Here is a 14,037-nt window from a genome sequence, read left to right as displayed (position 1 = left end):
ATAGTCCGTTACTGACTTCACAAAGCAAGCCGAAGTTCGACCATGCAAAGAGGAAACCAGATATAAACCAAATACAGTGTCATTTAAAATGGACTGAGGCAACATTGAAAAATGTCCTCAGGAATGAAACAGGTCTGACAGGTCTGGAAATCATGAATGCCCCATTGTCAGAATTCATAAGCCTGCATCAGGGATGGTATGGGGACACATTCATGAACATGGCATTGGTAACCTGCACATTTGTAGAGCCACGATTGATGCTGAACAGTATTTCTGAAATCCAGCCTTGGTCACAAATGAAAGCAGCTAAAAATTAAACTTGAGGTATTTTTTTAAAGCATACACTTTTTTACACACTGCTTTTTGCTTCTGGGTTTGTTTACCGCAAGCAGACGCTTCTCATCTGCCCTTGAACAAGGGAACATTCATGAGGAGCTCCTCAAGGGCACGAATACTCCACACATTCTCTCAGATAGTGTCGTGTTAATGGCTAAATGCACAAAGATGCCTCTTTACAAAACAGCCAAAAGCGGTAAAACCTCGTATTTGAAAAGCTGGAAATAGGGATTTTTTTTCCCGTTTTGCAATTTATGTGTTTGTCTCTGTAATGCAAAAAAAAAAGAATACTGAAAATTAGCAAAATGAGCTCATTAGGCAGCCCGTCACATCCCACAATAAACAGAGGGAGATAAAATAGTGCAGTGTATCGTCTCTGGCTTTATCAGAAGTTTGACGAGCATGGTGACTGATGGATGTGGAAGTTGGATCTCTACGTCTTGTGCACTAAAGTATAACAGAAAGCTGTGTCGGCCCTAGAAACAGGGAAAATGTCAAATTCCTGATAGGTGTATCATTTAAAGAATAGTGAACTCATCATAGAGAGTTCTACCTCACCTATGACAACCATTATATGTAACATGCTAATTTTAAGTTGTGTATGGTTTTGGGAGAGTGGGATGCAATTGCGGACCCCGGGTATCTGAAAGTTAACCCAGATGGATAACCACTAGAATCGTCAAGCGATTAAATAGGAGGGGACAAGAAACCAAAAAGTAACAAGCAAAACCAAAAGGCTCTCTTTCCTAAATAACAACAAGACTAGAAACAAAACCACTGCTGCCGAGCAGCTGACCAGAAAATAGATTAAAGGGTAGTCCCTTTGATTTCTTAAGACCCCAGAAACAGCTGAGACACAAAAGGTCATCAGGCCCGTGTTTACAAAGAAACAAAAAGGATGTGTCAGAAATTCCCAGCACCAACAAACTACACTTGTAGATCTGCTGGAACCCCGTAAGTAAACCCACCGAGAAAAGTCAAGTGGTGCTTATGCAAAATCACACACTTCTAGAGGACACAAGAAACACAGAGAGAACCTCTCACTATCTCTGAAGGTGAGACAATGAGCCAGCACAGAGTGCTGCATCTCAGGGGTATATATATATATATATATAACCTTAACACACCAGGACCAAATCAGGGCCAATCAGTCACACACACCTGACACTGAGTGAGATGATTAGCTCCCCACACTCAGTGAGTGACCAGTTTAATCTCCCTCCCAAGTTGGAGAGAAAATTATGTCATCAGGATTGTATCTGCTTCAGCTAATAGATGTAGAGTTTGAACAAAGTGTAGAATCTAACGGATGCATTTAACAGACAGGAAGGATCTTAAAAGAAATCCTGTCAAGTTGCATTATTGGGAGTGTATTTTTGGATCTGGTCCCAGACTAGTGACTAAAAGGCTGATATCTCCACTCCTGTGGTATTCATGTGTATGGCATAATCACACTATAAAGCTAACATGGCTAACACTTGGTTACACATCTAGCCGACACAGAGAACAATACGTGTCATTTGTCGGTCAGTGAGTGTCGGCCCGTTTTTTCCTCGGTTCGGTCTCGACCACTTTGACTTAACGGCCCATTAAGCTGCAAAATATTCTGCTTTGTTCAACAGCTTGTTGCTTCATTCGTTTTTTTTCCACCTGCAGTTTGATGCTGGGGAGGTAGCACTGTTACGTTCCCCAAGATGGTTAATGGATGAGGGGAGTAACAAGAAATTCAAACCCAGGGAAAAGAAATAGGAACTCTCTGCTCTTTATAGTTCGGCCCCTGATTGGTAATTAACCACAGGTGTGGCTGGGCACACTCAGGCTGAGGAGCAACACCTGGGGAGCACACAGGAGAGAGACAGGGGGGAGAGAAAATGTATCTGCTGGGTTATATGCTCTTAAAATCAAAACAATGATCTGAAAGAAGCTGAAATGGAAAAAGTGTGGTGAATACGTCATTTGATCCACGTGTACAATACAATATATATATAGTGCAATTTAGATGAGTTGATAAATATATAATTGAAGAGATAATCAGAAAGACAATCATGAACTTAATGAATGAGAAAAATTCAAATTTGAGGTATTGAAATATAGTTTTGCTTCCAGGCTTTAATGTGGTGAATAAAAAAACACAATGTGGTCAGACATATTCTTATTTTGAGTTGACAGTCTTGACTACCCTGCGTCAGTCACACAATAGTTACTTCCCGGCTCAAGCAGATGCTGCAGAAGCTGTTACTTGTTTATTTTATATCCAGATGGGTAATGATGCAACATGGTGAGCGATTGTAGAACCTGCACACTGCGAGTATGTTGACTACAAAAATAAATCAAAGTGAACGTATTCAAAGACAGATCTCAGAGTCTGTTTTATACTTCTTTCTTACTTCAAACATTTACATCTTTAACGTTTGGTGTATTATCAATATGGGAATGCACGTGTGAGCCGGACATTAAAGAAGAAGAATTTCACTTGTTCATTTCTTGCTTTTATTTTATTTTCCTGAACACAGGGCGTATAAGACCGTTGAGGATGAAGATCTCAAGTTCCCGTTGATATACGGGGAAGGGAAAAAGGTAAGAGTCTGTCACCTCCGAGCTCTGTGCTTCGACTGTGGAATTCAGAAAATAACCCACTCTAACATTGTGGAGTCAATCTGACACACACACACACACACACACACACACACACACACACACACACACACACACACACACACACACACACACACACACACACACACACACGCTACATGCCTGACAGCCAACAAGAGAGTAAATACTCTGTCTCTGATGTGCGAGCGAGAGTGTGTGGGTGTGTGTGTGTGTGTGTGTGTGTGTGTGTGTGAGTACATCCTCGCTAGAAGACAAAGAAGACGGTCCATCTGTTTCACTCCAGCAGCTACAGCTAACACACACGGACATCCAGACAGACACACACCACTCGGGAGATGACAGTCGTCTCTCTGAGAAGTGGAGTTAATCCCCACAGGGGACAGCAGGGGAGAGAGGAGAAGACGAGACGGAAACTGTAAAAAAATAAATAAATAAATAAATAAACAGTCCACCAAATGAATTGCACAGAAGCCTTCAGTTCTCTGCGGTGTCAGTTTGCTTCATATTTTCAATCAGTTTGGTTTGAGATCAAATGAAAGTGAGTTTCCACAGAGATAAAAGTCAGGAGGAATATTGAGGGATACTTTCATCATTAAAGGAACATGTTGTGTTTCTTGTTTAACCCACCAACAGGTGTTTACACAATCTATACTGAAAGCAATAACCAGCTCCAACACACACTTGTGTTGTCATCTCTGACTGTGAGGTCTCATTGTCAAACATTACAACTGTGGTTACATCGCTCCATGTTGACACACAGTCTTTTAAAAATGCTGTGATATTTCACACTGTGCAAGACACCTATACTGACGCAGCCCATGTTCTACAGGCACGTGTGCTGGCCACCATTGGTGTGACCCGTGGGCTCGGTGACCATGACCTCAAAGTTCACGACTCCAACATCTACATCAAACCGTTCCTTTCCTGTTGCCCCGAGGTAAGAGCTAACGTAGCAACTAGCCTGCTTACACTCATTCATTCAGGGCAGAGCAGACGGCAACACTGACCCGGACAGCAGCCTGCTAAACATCACAGAGCCAAGGCTTTGAAGAAACAGCAAGAAATGAGATATTGTGGTAACTTAGAAACAGGAGCACATGTCTTATCCTACACAAGAGTGTGAGCAGGTGTGACACGTGTTTGCAGGCTGGATGACTAATTTATCGATCAGTTATTGTAAATGGACTTGAGCTTGTATAGTGCTTTTCTAGTCTTCTGACTAATCAAAGTGATTTTACACCGCATGTCAAACCTACCCATTCTCACCCATCCACATGTTAAGTGTCCATCATTGTTAACTAATCCCAATCATGCACATTTACACGCCACCGACGAAGCAGCAGGAGCACCTTGGGGTTAAGTGTCTTGCCTAAGGACACATCGGACATGTTTGCTGCAGGAGCTGGGGATTGAACCCTCGACCTTCCGGTTGAGAGACGACCGACTCTACTAACTGAGCAACCGGTGCCCCAGTTGCAACATAAGCATTTTTAAGGTGTATTCTGGGGCTTTTTGCCTTTTATTTAGATTGGAAAGTGTCTGGAATAGCAAGAGAGAGAGTGAGGAATGACATGCGGGAAAGGAGCCACAGATCGGACTTGAACCCGGGCCGCCTACTCGAAAGACTACAGCCTCTATACATGGGACGCGACTCAATCGCTAGACCGTCAACGCCCAACAGCATGTAAATCTCACCGCAAATATTACCCTTTGATTTCTTAAAAGGCTGCTGTATATTCCTCTCTCTTCAACGTCACTAAGAACAGATTATCTGCACTTGACATAAGGGATAAAAAGTTGAGTTGACTTTGTCTCTTTTCCCCTACGGTTCTAACACCGGCACTGGCAGCCTGCCAGCTGCTATCAATCCAAACAAACAACAACAAGCCTCTCCAGATGGCGGGGATGAGCATTCCAAAGACTTTTTTTCATCATAATGAATAATTACATAATACATCTATAAATATTTGAATGCTTTTATAATCTATAAAAAGATGGTTAAAGATGGCTTCCCTGTGCACACTAGTGACTTCATACAGTCCTGACAGTGATGATGTCACACTCTTACAAGTCTGAAGGGGGTGATGTCACACCAGTAAACACAGTCATGTGCCAACAAATGCAGTAATGAAGACCACTATGGTTTATATAAATCATTCAGATTGATGTAAACAATGGAGGTTTTTAAAATTACCCCAAAAAAGTCTTTGCAGATGTTTAATGAGTTAAAAAAAAAAAGCATACAGGTCTTTTAGTTGTACGCAGCCTTTTCACACAATTAGCTTCGAGCTTGAGCATGTTAGCTATTGCTCCATTTAGAAGAATATTTTTTTTTTTATTGCTTATTCTTTTTCTCTCCAACATCAGCTACTGCTTGGCTTTAGCTTTTACGACTGGAGAAGGCTAGCTAACAACATCCTCCTACCAGAACATACGGAGCTTGTTCATTGCTAAACAATGCTATTGCTACATACATGCTACATACATGCTACATACATGCTATTGCTAGGCCAGCTGTTTCTCTTTTTGCATTCTTTTTTCAAGCAAGAGTGGTTTATATCTTCTTGTAGCACTGGGACATTTTTTTTTAGCATACTACTGAAAATGTTAAATTATTGTGTGAGGTGAATATTTGTGCACCTTTCTAAAACGTTTATCAGGATTCATTTCACCAGGGTCTGCTGTGGAGGGGACGATTATTGTTTAGCCTATTTAAACCTAAACTCCCTCAATGAGCAATATCAAACCATGCTTTTATATTAAAAAAACTTTTTATTTGAACAAATGTCGATTGAAAAGGTACCAACACAACACAAATGTGATTCCTGTTGCTGTAAGCTACATGAAAGGTAATGAACTTGTCCTTCTTTTGCTGCTCGTAGTCAAGAGCATATGGATAACTAGAGTGGATGTCGAGAGGCTTTTTCAAACGCAGGAATTTTAAATTGATGCCTTAGCTTCTGTCTCCCTGAACCCATTGAACCGCAGATTGGATTTTTCTTTTTTTTTTCCTCCGTTCATTCTAGCTCTGCTGAACAACCCTGTTCCCTGGCTTGTTTGTCATATATCAAAGGATAAGTCTGTCACGTGACTTTCACTGCTTCTACTCGTGTCAAATCTGCACTAAAAAAAAATCACCAGAGGTTGTGTTTAACAGCATCTCTGTCAGAAAAAAAGGGTTTTCTGCTGAGGGGGAAACTTAAGCTCACCTATATGACTGTCTGGCTCTGGTTTCAAAGCGCTTTCATCTTGCGGTTGTAGTTTGTCTTATGAAGTTTTTGCATTTTTTTTTCCTCCCACAGCTCTCTGCTTGATCTTTTATTCATTAACACCAGGGTTCATGCTGGGTTCACATGGAAGACTGAAACCCTCTCAGCACTCCGTCTTTGAGAGAAAGACAGAGACACATCGGGCGGCTGTGGCTCAGTGGTGGTCGGTCGACCTCAACCAAAAGATCAAGGGTTCGATCTCCAGATCCTGACGGCACATGTCAAATGTGTCCTTGGGCAAGACACTTAACTCCAAGTTGCTCCTGCTGCTTTGTCAGCGGCATATGAATGGATTAGTTATTACTGATAGACTCTTTACACAGCAGCCTCTTCCATCAGTGTGTGAATGGTGAATGGTGTAAAAGAGCTTTGAGTAATCAGAAGAATAGAAAAGCGCTATGCAAGCTCAAGTCCATATAGTACATTCACACAAACCGCTCTCTCAACTAAGACGAAGTGAGATTCTCTCAGTGAATGCAAACTGTGTTGAATTCATTCAGATTCAATGTAAGGGCTAGGTCTGTTTTTAATTTCTATATGGCAGATAAGACTAGAGCTATTTGAGCTGGGTGTTATTGACCTTGTTAGCCAGTTTCAAGTGGCAAGGAATATTTCAAGCTTCTGTCGTTGTTCTAGTTTTCAAGCTTAGAACCACCAAGATTTGAAGCCTGCCGAGTTGGAACTTATATTAGCCACTAAGCGTCTTTTTAATCTTAAATTTACCAGTGAATTTACCAACAAACAAAAAAACACAGAATCTGTATCAGATAGTCGAGAAGTGGTATTATCACATGACAGTGTCACATGATGTTCTCTGTATGAATTGTTCATGCTATCTTGTATTATTAGAAGTTTTAGCAACACTTGCAGCAGATGGTCTATCAATGGTTCCAACAACAGGGTCAAAATGTGTATTACTATTTTATACCCATAAAGTTTTGTACAGATATATTTGAATCCTGAGAAGATGAATTTGGTGATTATTGGACTTATCCTTAAGCTCCAAATTAACTGTCATCGTTGGTTATAAAAAGGCCAGACAACTGCTAGTTAGCTTGAAACTTTTACAGTCTGGATTCATTTCACATTTCAATCACTTCAATAGTTCTCTGTGTTTAGTGATTATCAGCAATTTACCATGCTTACATGCTAGACCAAGATTATTCCCGGTATGTCGGCCTAGCCATAGTAAGCATGTTAGCGTGATGATATTAGCATTTAGCTTGAAACACAGCTTTGCAACCTCACAAGATTTCTAGCATGGCCAGCTAGCAAGAATGATGCTACTTTAGTGTTTTTTGTAAATAACCCTGCATGCTTGTATTTTGCTTTACAGGTTAAAGTCTACAACCTGATGCACTACGAGCATGGGGCTGATGATGTTCTAGTAATGGGAACCGACGGGCTCTGGGACGTCCTCTCCAACCAGGAAGTAGCCGAAGCCGTCACCACATTCCTCGCCAACTGTGACCCTGATGACCTACACAGGTCTTTTTTATTTCCTTATTTCTTTATTGGTTTCTTTTTTTTGTCTTTAGTTGCTTCAAAATTGTTATTCTATACACCTGAAGGCTAAGTTTTCCAGTTTCCTAGTAATGTCAGGTGTTCTGGTTTGCATCATTATACTGGAATGCTGAACTGTACTGTTCTTTCCAGGATACAGGATTCTGTTTATTAATAGGTGGCCTCATGTCTCACTGTACAAATAATTTCAGTTCCTGTGCTAACCCAGTGAAAGTGACCCTGTATGCTGTTGGTTTATTGTTGTGTCCTCTTCTCTTACCTCATCAGGTACACAATGGCGGCTCAAGACCTGGTGATGCGAGCGCGTGGCGTGCTGAGGGACAGAGGCTGGAGGATCACCAACGAGCGCCTGGGCTCCGGAGACGACATCTCGGTCTTCATCATACCGCTGATGTACGGAAACCGTCAACCCTGAGGAGCCCGGCAGAGGTGCTTCCTTTTTAAGGACCTGAAGAGCATGTAGGCTCTTTAATCAACAGGATTCCTAAACTCTTGTTCTCCCCCTTTTTTCCCCCTCAGTGCTGTTTGAATATTTATCTTCTACCTTGGACCAACCGTATACTCAAATTTGGATATTTACATTTGTTGGTGTTTCATGTCTCTATAGAAGTTCACAGTTTGTCAGTCTGATCAAGGGAACTTCAGTCAGCACTGCATTGTGTATTTGTAAAGCCCTAAGAGTCAGAAGTAGTTTGTTGAGTTGATAGAAGTGATGAAGGAAAAAAGTGGAACATTAGTGATTACAGTTCCATAGAATGAAGGAGGCTGACTGCCTCTGAACTTCTTCAGAAATGAGACAGCTAAAATAATCAAATGCTCTTTCAATGTGGAGAAAAGACCTCCTCCTTCACGTCTTCTTCTTGCCTCTCTTGCAGTGCTGTACAAAACTCTACCCTCCTCTTCCTTCTCTTTTAGCCCTCCTCTTTTCTCTTATACTGTACACTCGACTTGTTTGTATAAAGAAAAAAAAATACCTCCTTCGTCTCGTGACCATGGACCAGGCTGACGAGTCAGCTGCGTTTTTCTGTTTTTGCCACAGTGTGGCTTTGAAGGATTCCCTTGCTGAGGAACTGCTTCCATTTGGCTTTTCAGATTCCTGACTGATTGCAGCGAGGAGATTTTGGCTTGGACCTGCATTTCTTTCCCTTCCCTTGAGCATCCTGTTAGAATTTATGATTTTTGAGACTTTTGTAAGGGGAGAGTCCGAGAGACTCTGCGGTTATTGTCACTTGGAAAGCAAGGGGAGGCTTTTTCTGCTGTTTTGCGTAGTTTTCATGTTTCACCATAAGTGCGTAGCTGATGAACACAGAGGAAAAGACACAAGGACCTCAGAGTAGCAAGGTGGAACAGGAACCAGATTTAGTGGGGATTGAGAACAACCTGTTTGGATCAAGTACTGGGATATAGTTTGATAATGGTATATGAACAAATGCATGTGATAATTCCTCAGTGATCTAAAAGGAGAACTATTAACAGCCACTCATCACTTAATCGAAGACTTGAGTCTTGTAAATTTTAATTTTACTAAAAACTTTTGGGTTAGGCTGAGATTTAGATTAGAAGAATGGTAACTCACATACCTGTGTGTAACATGTGAAGCCATAGCAGGGAGACCATAAGCTTAGCTTAGCTTAGTTTAGTTTAGATTAAGACTGGAAGCAGGGGGTAAATTAGTAGCTTAGGTGAGAAAAAACCTCTAAATGATGTGATTGAATCCATCATATTTTATTTGTTTTCTGTCTTAACACACAGCAAGTCCCACACTTAACATTTTGTTTTTGTATTTTCATTTTCTGCTTAGGCTTTTTGTTTTTTTAAAGGTCCCCTGGCTTAAGCCTCCTATCTAATGCACATGGGCAGTAAGAATCATGCTGTATTTCCCTAAAACAATGAAAAATAATGATTTAATGGTAAAGCTTTAAACAAGATAAATTGTAAATTTAGAAACTGGAAATTTGTTCGAACGGAAAAAGTTTAAGAAATACATTTTCCCAATATCCCTAGCAAAGGTCTGACTGAAAAGACTAAACATAAAATATGACTTAGACCACAGTGTACCCCTGACGCACATCACTAACAAGGGAGTCATATATATATATATATATATATATATACACATATATATATGAAAGGACTAATTCATATTTTTAATAAATAAAAATCCTGAAATACAATCAATGTCAAGATGAACATAAGTTCTTCAATGAGAGAAAGTTGGATAGCTTTCTTTTGCTTTTTTCACAAGCTTCAGATGCTTGGTCCCGTTTGTCTCCAGAGGGACAGCTTTGAGAGTAACGATGTGCTATTGGATGTAGTGATTTTTGTGTCAGTGCATTTCATAATGTAGGCCTGGGAATATAAGCAACAGTGCAATGGTTTACACCTGTTTGTTTTTAATGGACTGAATTTGTATTTATGTTACGTAACAAAGAGTTAGAGATGATGTCATTTGTTTGTTAATGTGCAGAGATCTGTCATATGTTTCTTTTTTTCCGTTAGGGTTATTAGCGTCCCAGAAATGTAAGAGTAGATTCATTGTGAAGGAAGGGAAGAAGTTAACATAGAATGGTAATGGATTGACTCAAAATCAGATCATGTATGTTTTGCACTTTTTTGTCATCTTGTTGCCTGGGTTTTTTAAAAAGAAAAGGAAATATGAAGAGTTCATTATTGTGTGGCAGGGCCTTAGGAACTGATGTGCATGTGTATTTTTTCTGCCCTCTCCCACTTTATTATTCTGCATTCATACAGGCTATACTCCTCATCCAGACACATTTGTTTAAGATGCAGGAGATGTGAGTTAGTCTGGGGGAAGAGGATCGATGAAAAAAGTACATCATTTTTTTAAAAACTTGGATTCCAAGCTTTAAAAAAAAAAAAATATTGAAGGTATAAAAATAGAGTAAGCTGCATGTTTTACAACCTTGACTGATTAAAAAAAACTGTCATTGCTAGTTATTATGACTCTTTTGCTCCTCACTAATGGACAGGTAGAGGTTTAGGGGTTTGGTGTACTTTAAGCTTGACTTCATAATTAGAATATCTCGCTCTTTTTCATGAGATAGTAAAAGTGATAAACTGAACCCAAAGAAGTTTGTTAGGAAATGGTGCGGGACTAGGATGAGAAAGCCATGTTAAAGGAATAGTTCAGACATACTTGGATGTGAACATATTTTCTTTCTGGCGCAACTACAAGATAAATCGCAGAAGCTACAGCTAGCAGATACTCGCTAGCTAAATCTAGCTAACATAAAAAATTTAAACGGGGAAACAGCTAGCCTTACTCTATGCTAAGGGAACAAATACCACTTACCAGCTCATTAAATTCACTTTTGTATTCTGTTTACCAAAATGACCATTCAATGTTTTACAAGGTGCTACCAGTCTATGCTGTGTTTTGGTGTTGGTCATACGTTGGTATGACCAAAACACAATGTATGCTGATCTTGCTAGTCATACCAGCATGGGAGTTAACACACCCATAGCTCCTCAAAAAGCAGAAAACTTAAGTTTAAACATTTTCATAAGTGGTCTTAGGGGTGTTGGTTGGTACATTTTTTAAGCTAGGTAAGTAAGCTAGCTGTTACCCCTCGATTCAAGTTTTTGCACTCAGCTTAGTTTATGGTCCCCTTGGTAAGCAAAAAGTAAAGTATCAATCTTCAAGTAATTCACAGCCAGAAAACAAGTAAGCGCATCTCCCAAAATGTTGAACCATTGCTTTACATGAAATGATATGTGCCATTGTGTTGTATAGGCTACTTATAATCTTAGCTTGAGACATTTTTGCAGATGACAATTATCTACATTCCTTCAAGCGGTGGTCATTTACATTTGCCTGAAGTCAAATGGTGCGTATTTCCTCCTGTACATTCCATAAAGGACTATTCATTTAAAAACATGTATGCATTGTCATACATTTCATAATTATATATGTTTTACCTGTTATGGTGCATTTCGTCCATCGTACAAGATGGCAGTTACCAGATGTTTTTTTTTTGCTGGGTTTAATTTATTGAATGTCAATTATTTTGTATGTTTTACTTTAGGTAAAAAACTGCCCTGCCCCCCACCTCAGCATTGTTGTAGCATACGCTTTAGTTCAACAGTGTGGTTCCTTACAATCAGATTTCATCTGACAGAAAGAGTGAATGTTTTGAACTGTAAACGTGTTAAGACAATGCCTGACTGGGGAATATTTGTTGAATGTTCATCCTTATACCTGTCATTAAGCCTTTTTCTCATAGATGAATGTCAAAGAATGAAAACATGATTTATTTTTGTCATCGTACTGTGCCACCCGACCACTGCACATCAACTCAGGTTCAGTTATCATGTGTAGTTCAAGTGTCTGAACTTGTAAGATTTATTTTATTTAAAGGAAGGGAGTCCTCCAAGGTGGAGTATAGGTAACACTACATTTGTAAAAAGATAGGAGTTTGTTGGTATGTTTGGGAAGCTCTTAGACTTGAAAGTTTACCTTGTCCCTTTGACCCAACTTTTTGAAATTGCTGTATTGTGAAAGTAGCCACTGCTGTTGTTTTCTACCTTAGTCTATTAAGGTTTGATATGGGAAAATGAGAAGAGATGCCGTTTTTTTCTGTAGCAGAGAGGAAGTTTGAAGCTCGGTGGGAAACCGTTTTTAAGAGACCATTGTGCTACCCTCAACCTCTCCACTTGTGAATGTGAAATGTACATTTTGTATAACAAAAGAATAACTTATGAAGTCAAAAAAGAAATATTTTTAATGTTTCCTTGTGCAACTTTGGGGGGAATAAGCAATGTTTACCTTCAGTGTTTCTTTTCCAGAAATAAAAAACAAAATAAATGTTAAAGGTCAATGTAAAAAAAAAAGTTGTTTGTGTTATTTAAGAGTAAAAATGGAATTTCAACATGAACGCAGAAGCTCAACATGAACGCAGACAAATGGTTTCCAATAAGAAGAGAAGTGCTGAAGAGCTAACCAATATTGTTGCTTTTTTTTTTTGCGTATACTTCCTGGGGGAAAGCAAACACTGACAAACAGGGTCAACTGGCCTCGGAAAGACTGTTAGACTTTGAGAGCAGAGGGATTCATTAGTGGGACTATGGAGTGCTCACTGAATCTCAACAGGAGACAGGCTGACAGAACAGGGTCAACAGAGCACAACTTTGTTTCACTTGTAAAAAAAAAAAAAGAAGTCAAATCTTTATTTAAATATTATACTTGCCATTAAAAGTCCCCAAAGAATTTGAAATTATGTACTCCAGTTTAGGCTTAAATAAATAAAAAAGGACAGATTCTAATGCAGCAAAAATGTGACTGTTCTTCATCGAGAATATTCCAGCCATTCTTTATTCTTATTTTTTGTCTACTTTTGTCACAGGTGTCTTTTAATTAGGTTTTTTTGTTAGTCTTTTTGGACATATATTGTTTATGCATGTAATAGCAAATCAATCCATCTTTAATTTTTGAAACCAAGAGTTATCACTCTCACTCAACTGGACACATCTTGAGTTTGTTTGCACATTTCTGCTACTTTCTGTTTAAGTTCCTAACAAAGTGAAGGGAGCTGTGACAAATGGCACGCACTCTTGAGAGGTAAAAATGTACCTGTCACCCACTCACCATAGACAGACCAGTATCCCTTCGGGGGGGGGGACACATACACCCTTCAACTATATTCATTTTATGACACTCCCTAAACTTGATTTTAGTTTCACAAATGGTCCAAGCAAGAAATACAGTAAACTGAATTTTGAAATTCTGAAATTTCGATCTGCTTTCAAATTATTTCTTTACAAATATGATTTTGTTGAAATATAATCTGAAATTTAAAACAAGATTAGCATCGAAAACAAATTAAAAACACATATTCAGAGAGAAGAAACACAAACCAACATGATGCCATCAAGGTCATTTTATTACAAATCACATCCAAAAGAAGACATATTAGGTTTGCTTGTGTTTCATTCGTACACATCTGCCCAAGTCACATTTACGCACAACAGCTTTTACATGATACGTTAGTATGAAGCTATTTTGTTTCCAAATTCCCGTGTTTACAAACAATGCAGTGGTCTCCGTCCTTCACATCGATCCCGTTTGGTTCCTCTGTCGTTAAGTCACCAGCGCCGGCAAGGCAGTAGATTGCGCAGTCATCTCCACAAGGGGTAATATGACAACCCGACCAACAGCACAAACTACTACCTCAACCAGCACTTGGCTCTCGCTGCTCTTTGCCTTTTCTTTTGTCCTCCTCACTCCACTTCGAGTCTCAGTCGGGTCTCGTGTCGCTGTGCGTAAAAGCGCACG

General features: G+C 39.6%; 1 protein-coding gene across 1 annotated transcript in view; it reads left to right on the top strand.

The window, feature by feature from the left end:
* The window catches only part of LOC132956185 (protein phosphatase 1H-like), a 28,833-nt gene extending 16,237 nt beyond the window's left edge, over nt 1-12,596 (top strand). The window contains exons 7-10 of the mRNA XM_061029465.1: nt 2,850-2,913; nt 3,782-3,889; nt 7,558-7,709; nt 8,013-12,596. Coding sequence (XP_060885448.1) covers nt 2,850-2,913; nt 3,782-3,889; nt 7,558-7,709; nt 8,013-8,160 — 472 coding nt within the window. The 3' untranslated portion in view covers nt 8,161-12,596. The remainder of the gene's footprint in view (nt 1-2,849; nt 2,914-3,781; nt 3,890-7,557; nt 7,710-8,012) is intronic.
* The last annotated feature ends 1,441 nt before the right edge of the window (nt 12,597-14,037 follow it).

Source organism: Labrus mixtus, chromosome 22 (assembly GCF_963584025.1).
Source record: "Labrus mixtus chromosome 22, fLabMix1.1, whole genome shotgun sequence".
Taxonomy (NCBI): Eukaryota; Metazoa; Chordata; class Actinopteri; order Labriformes; family Labridae; genus Labrus; species Labrus mixtus.
The sequence above is the reverse complement of the archived record's forward strand: the minus strand, read 5'-3'. Positions and strand labels throughout refer to the sequence as shown.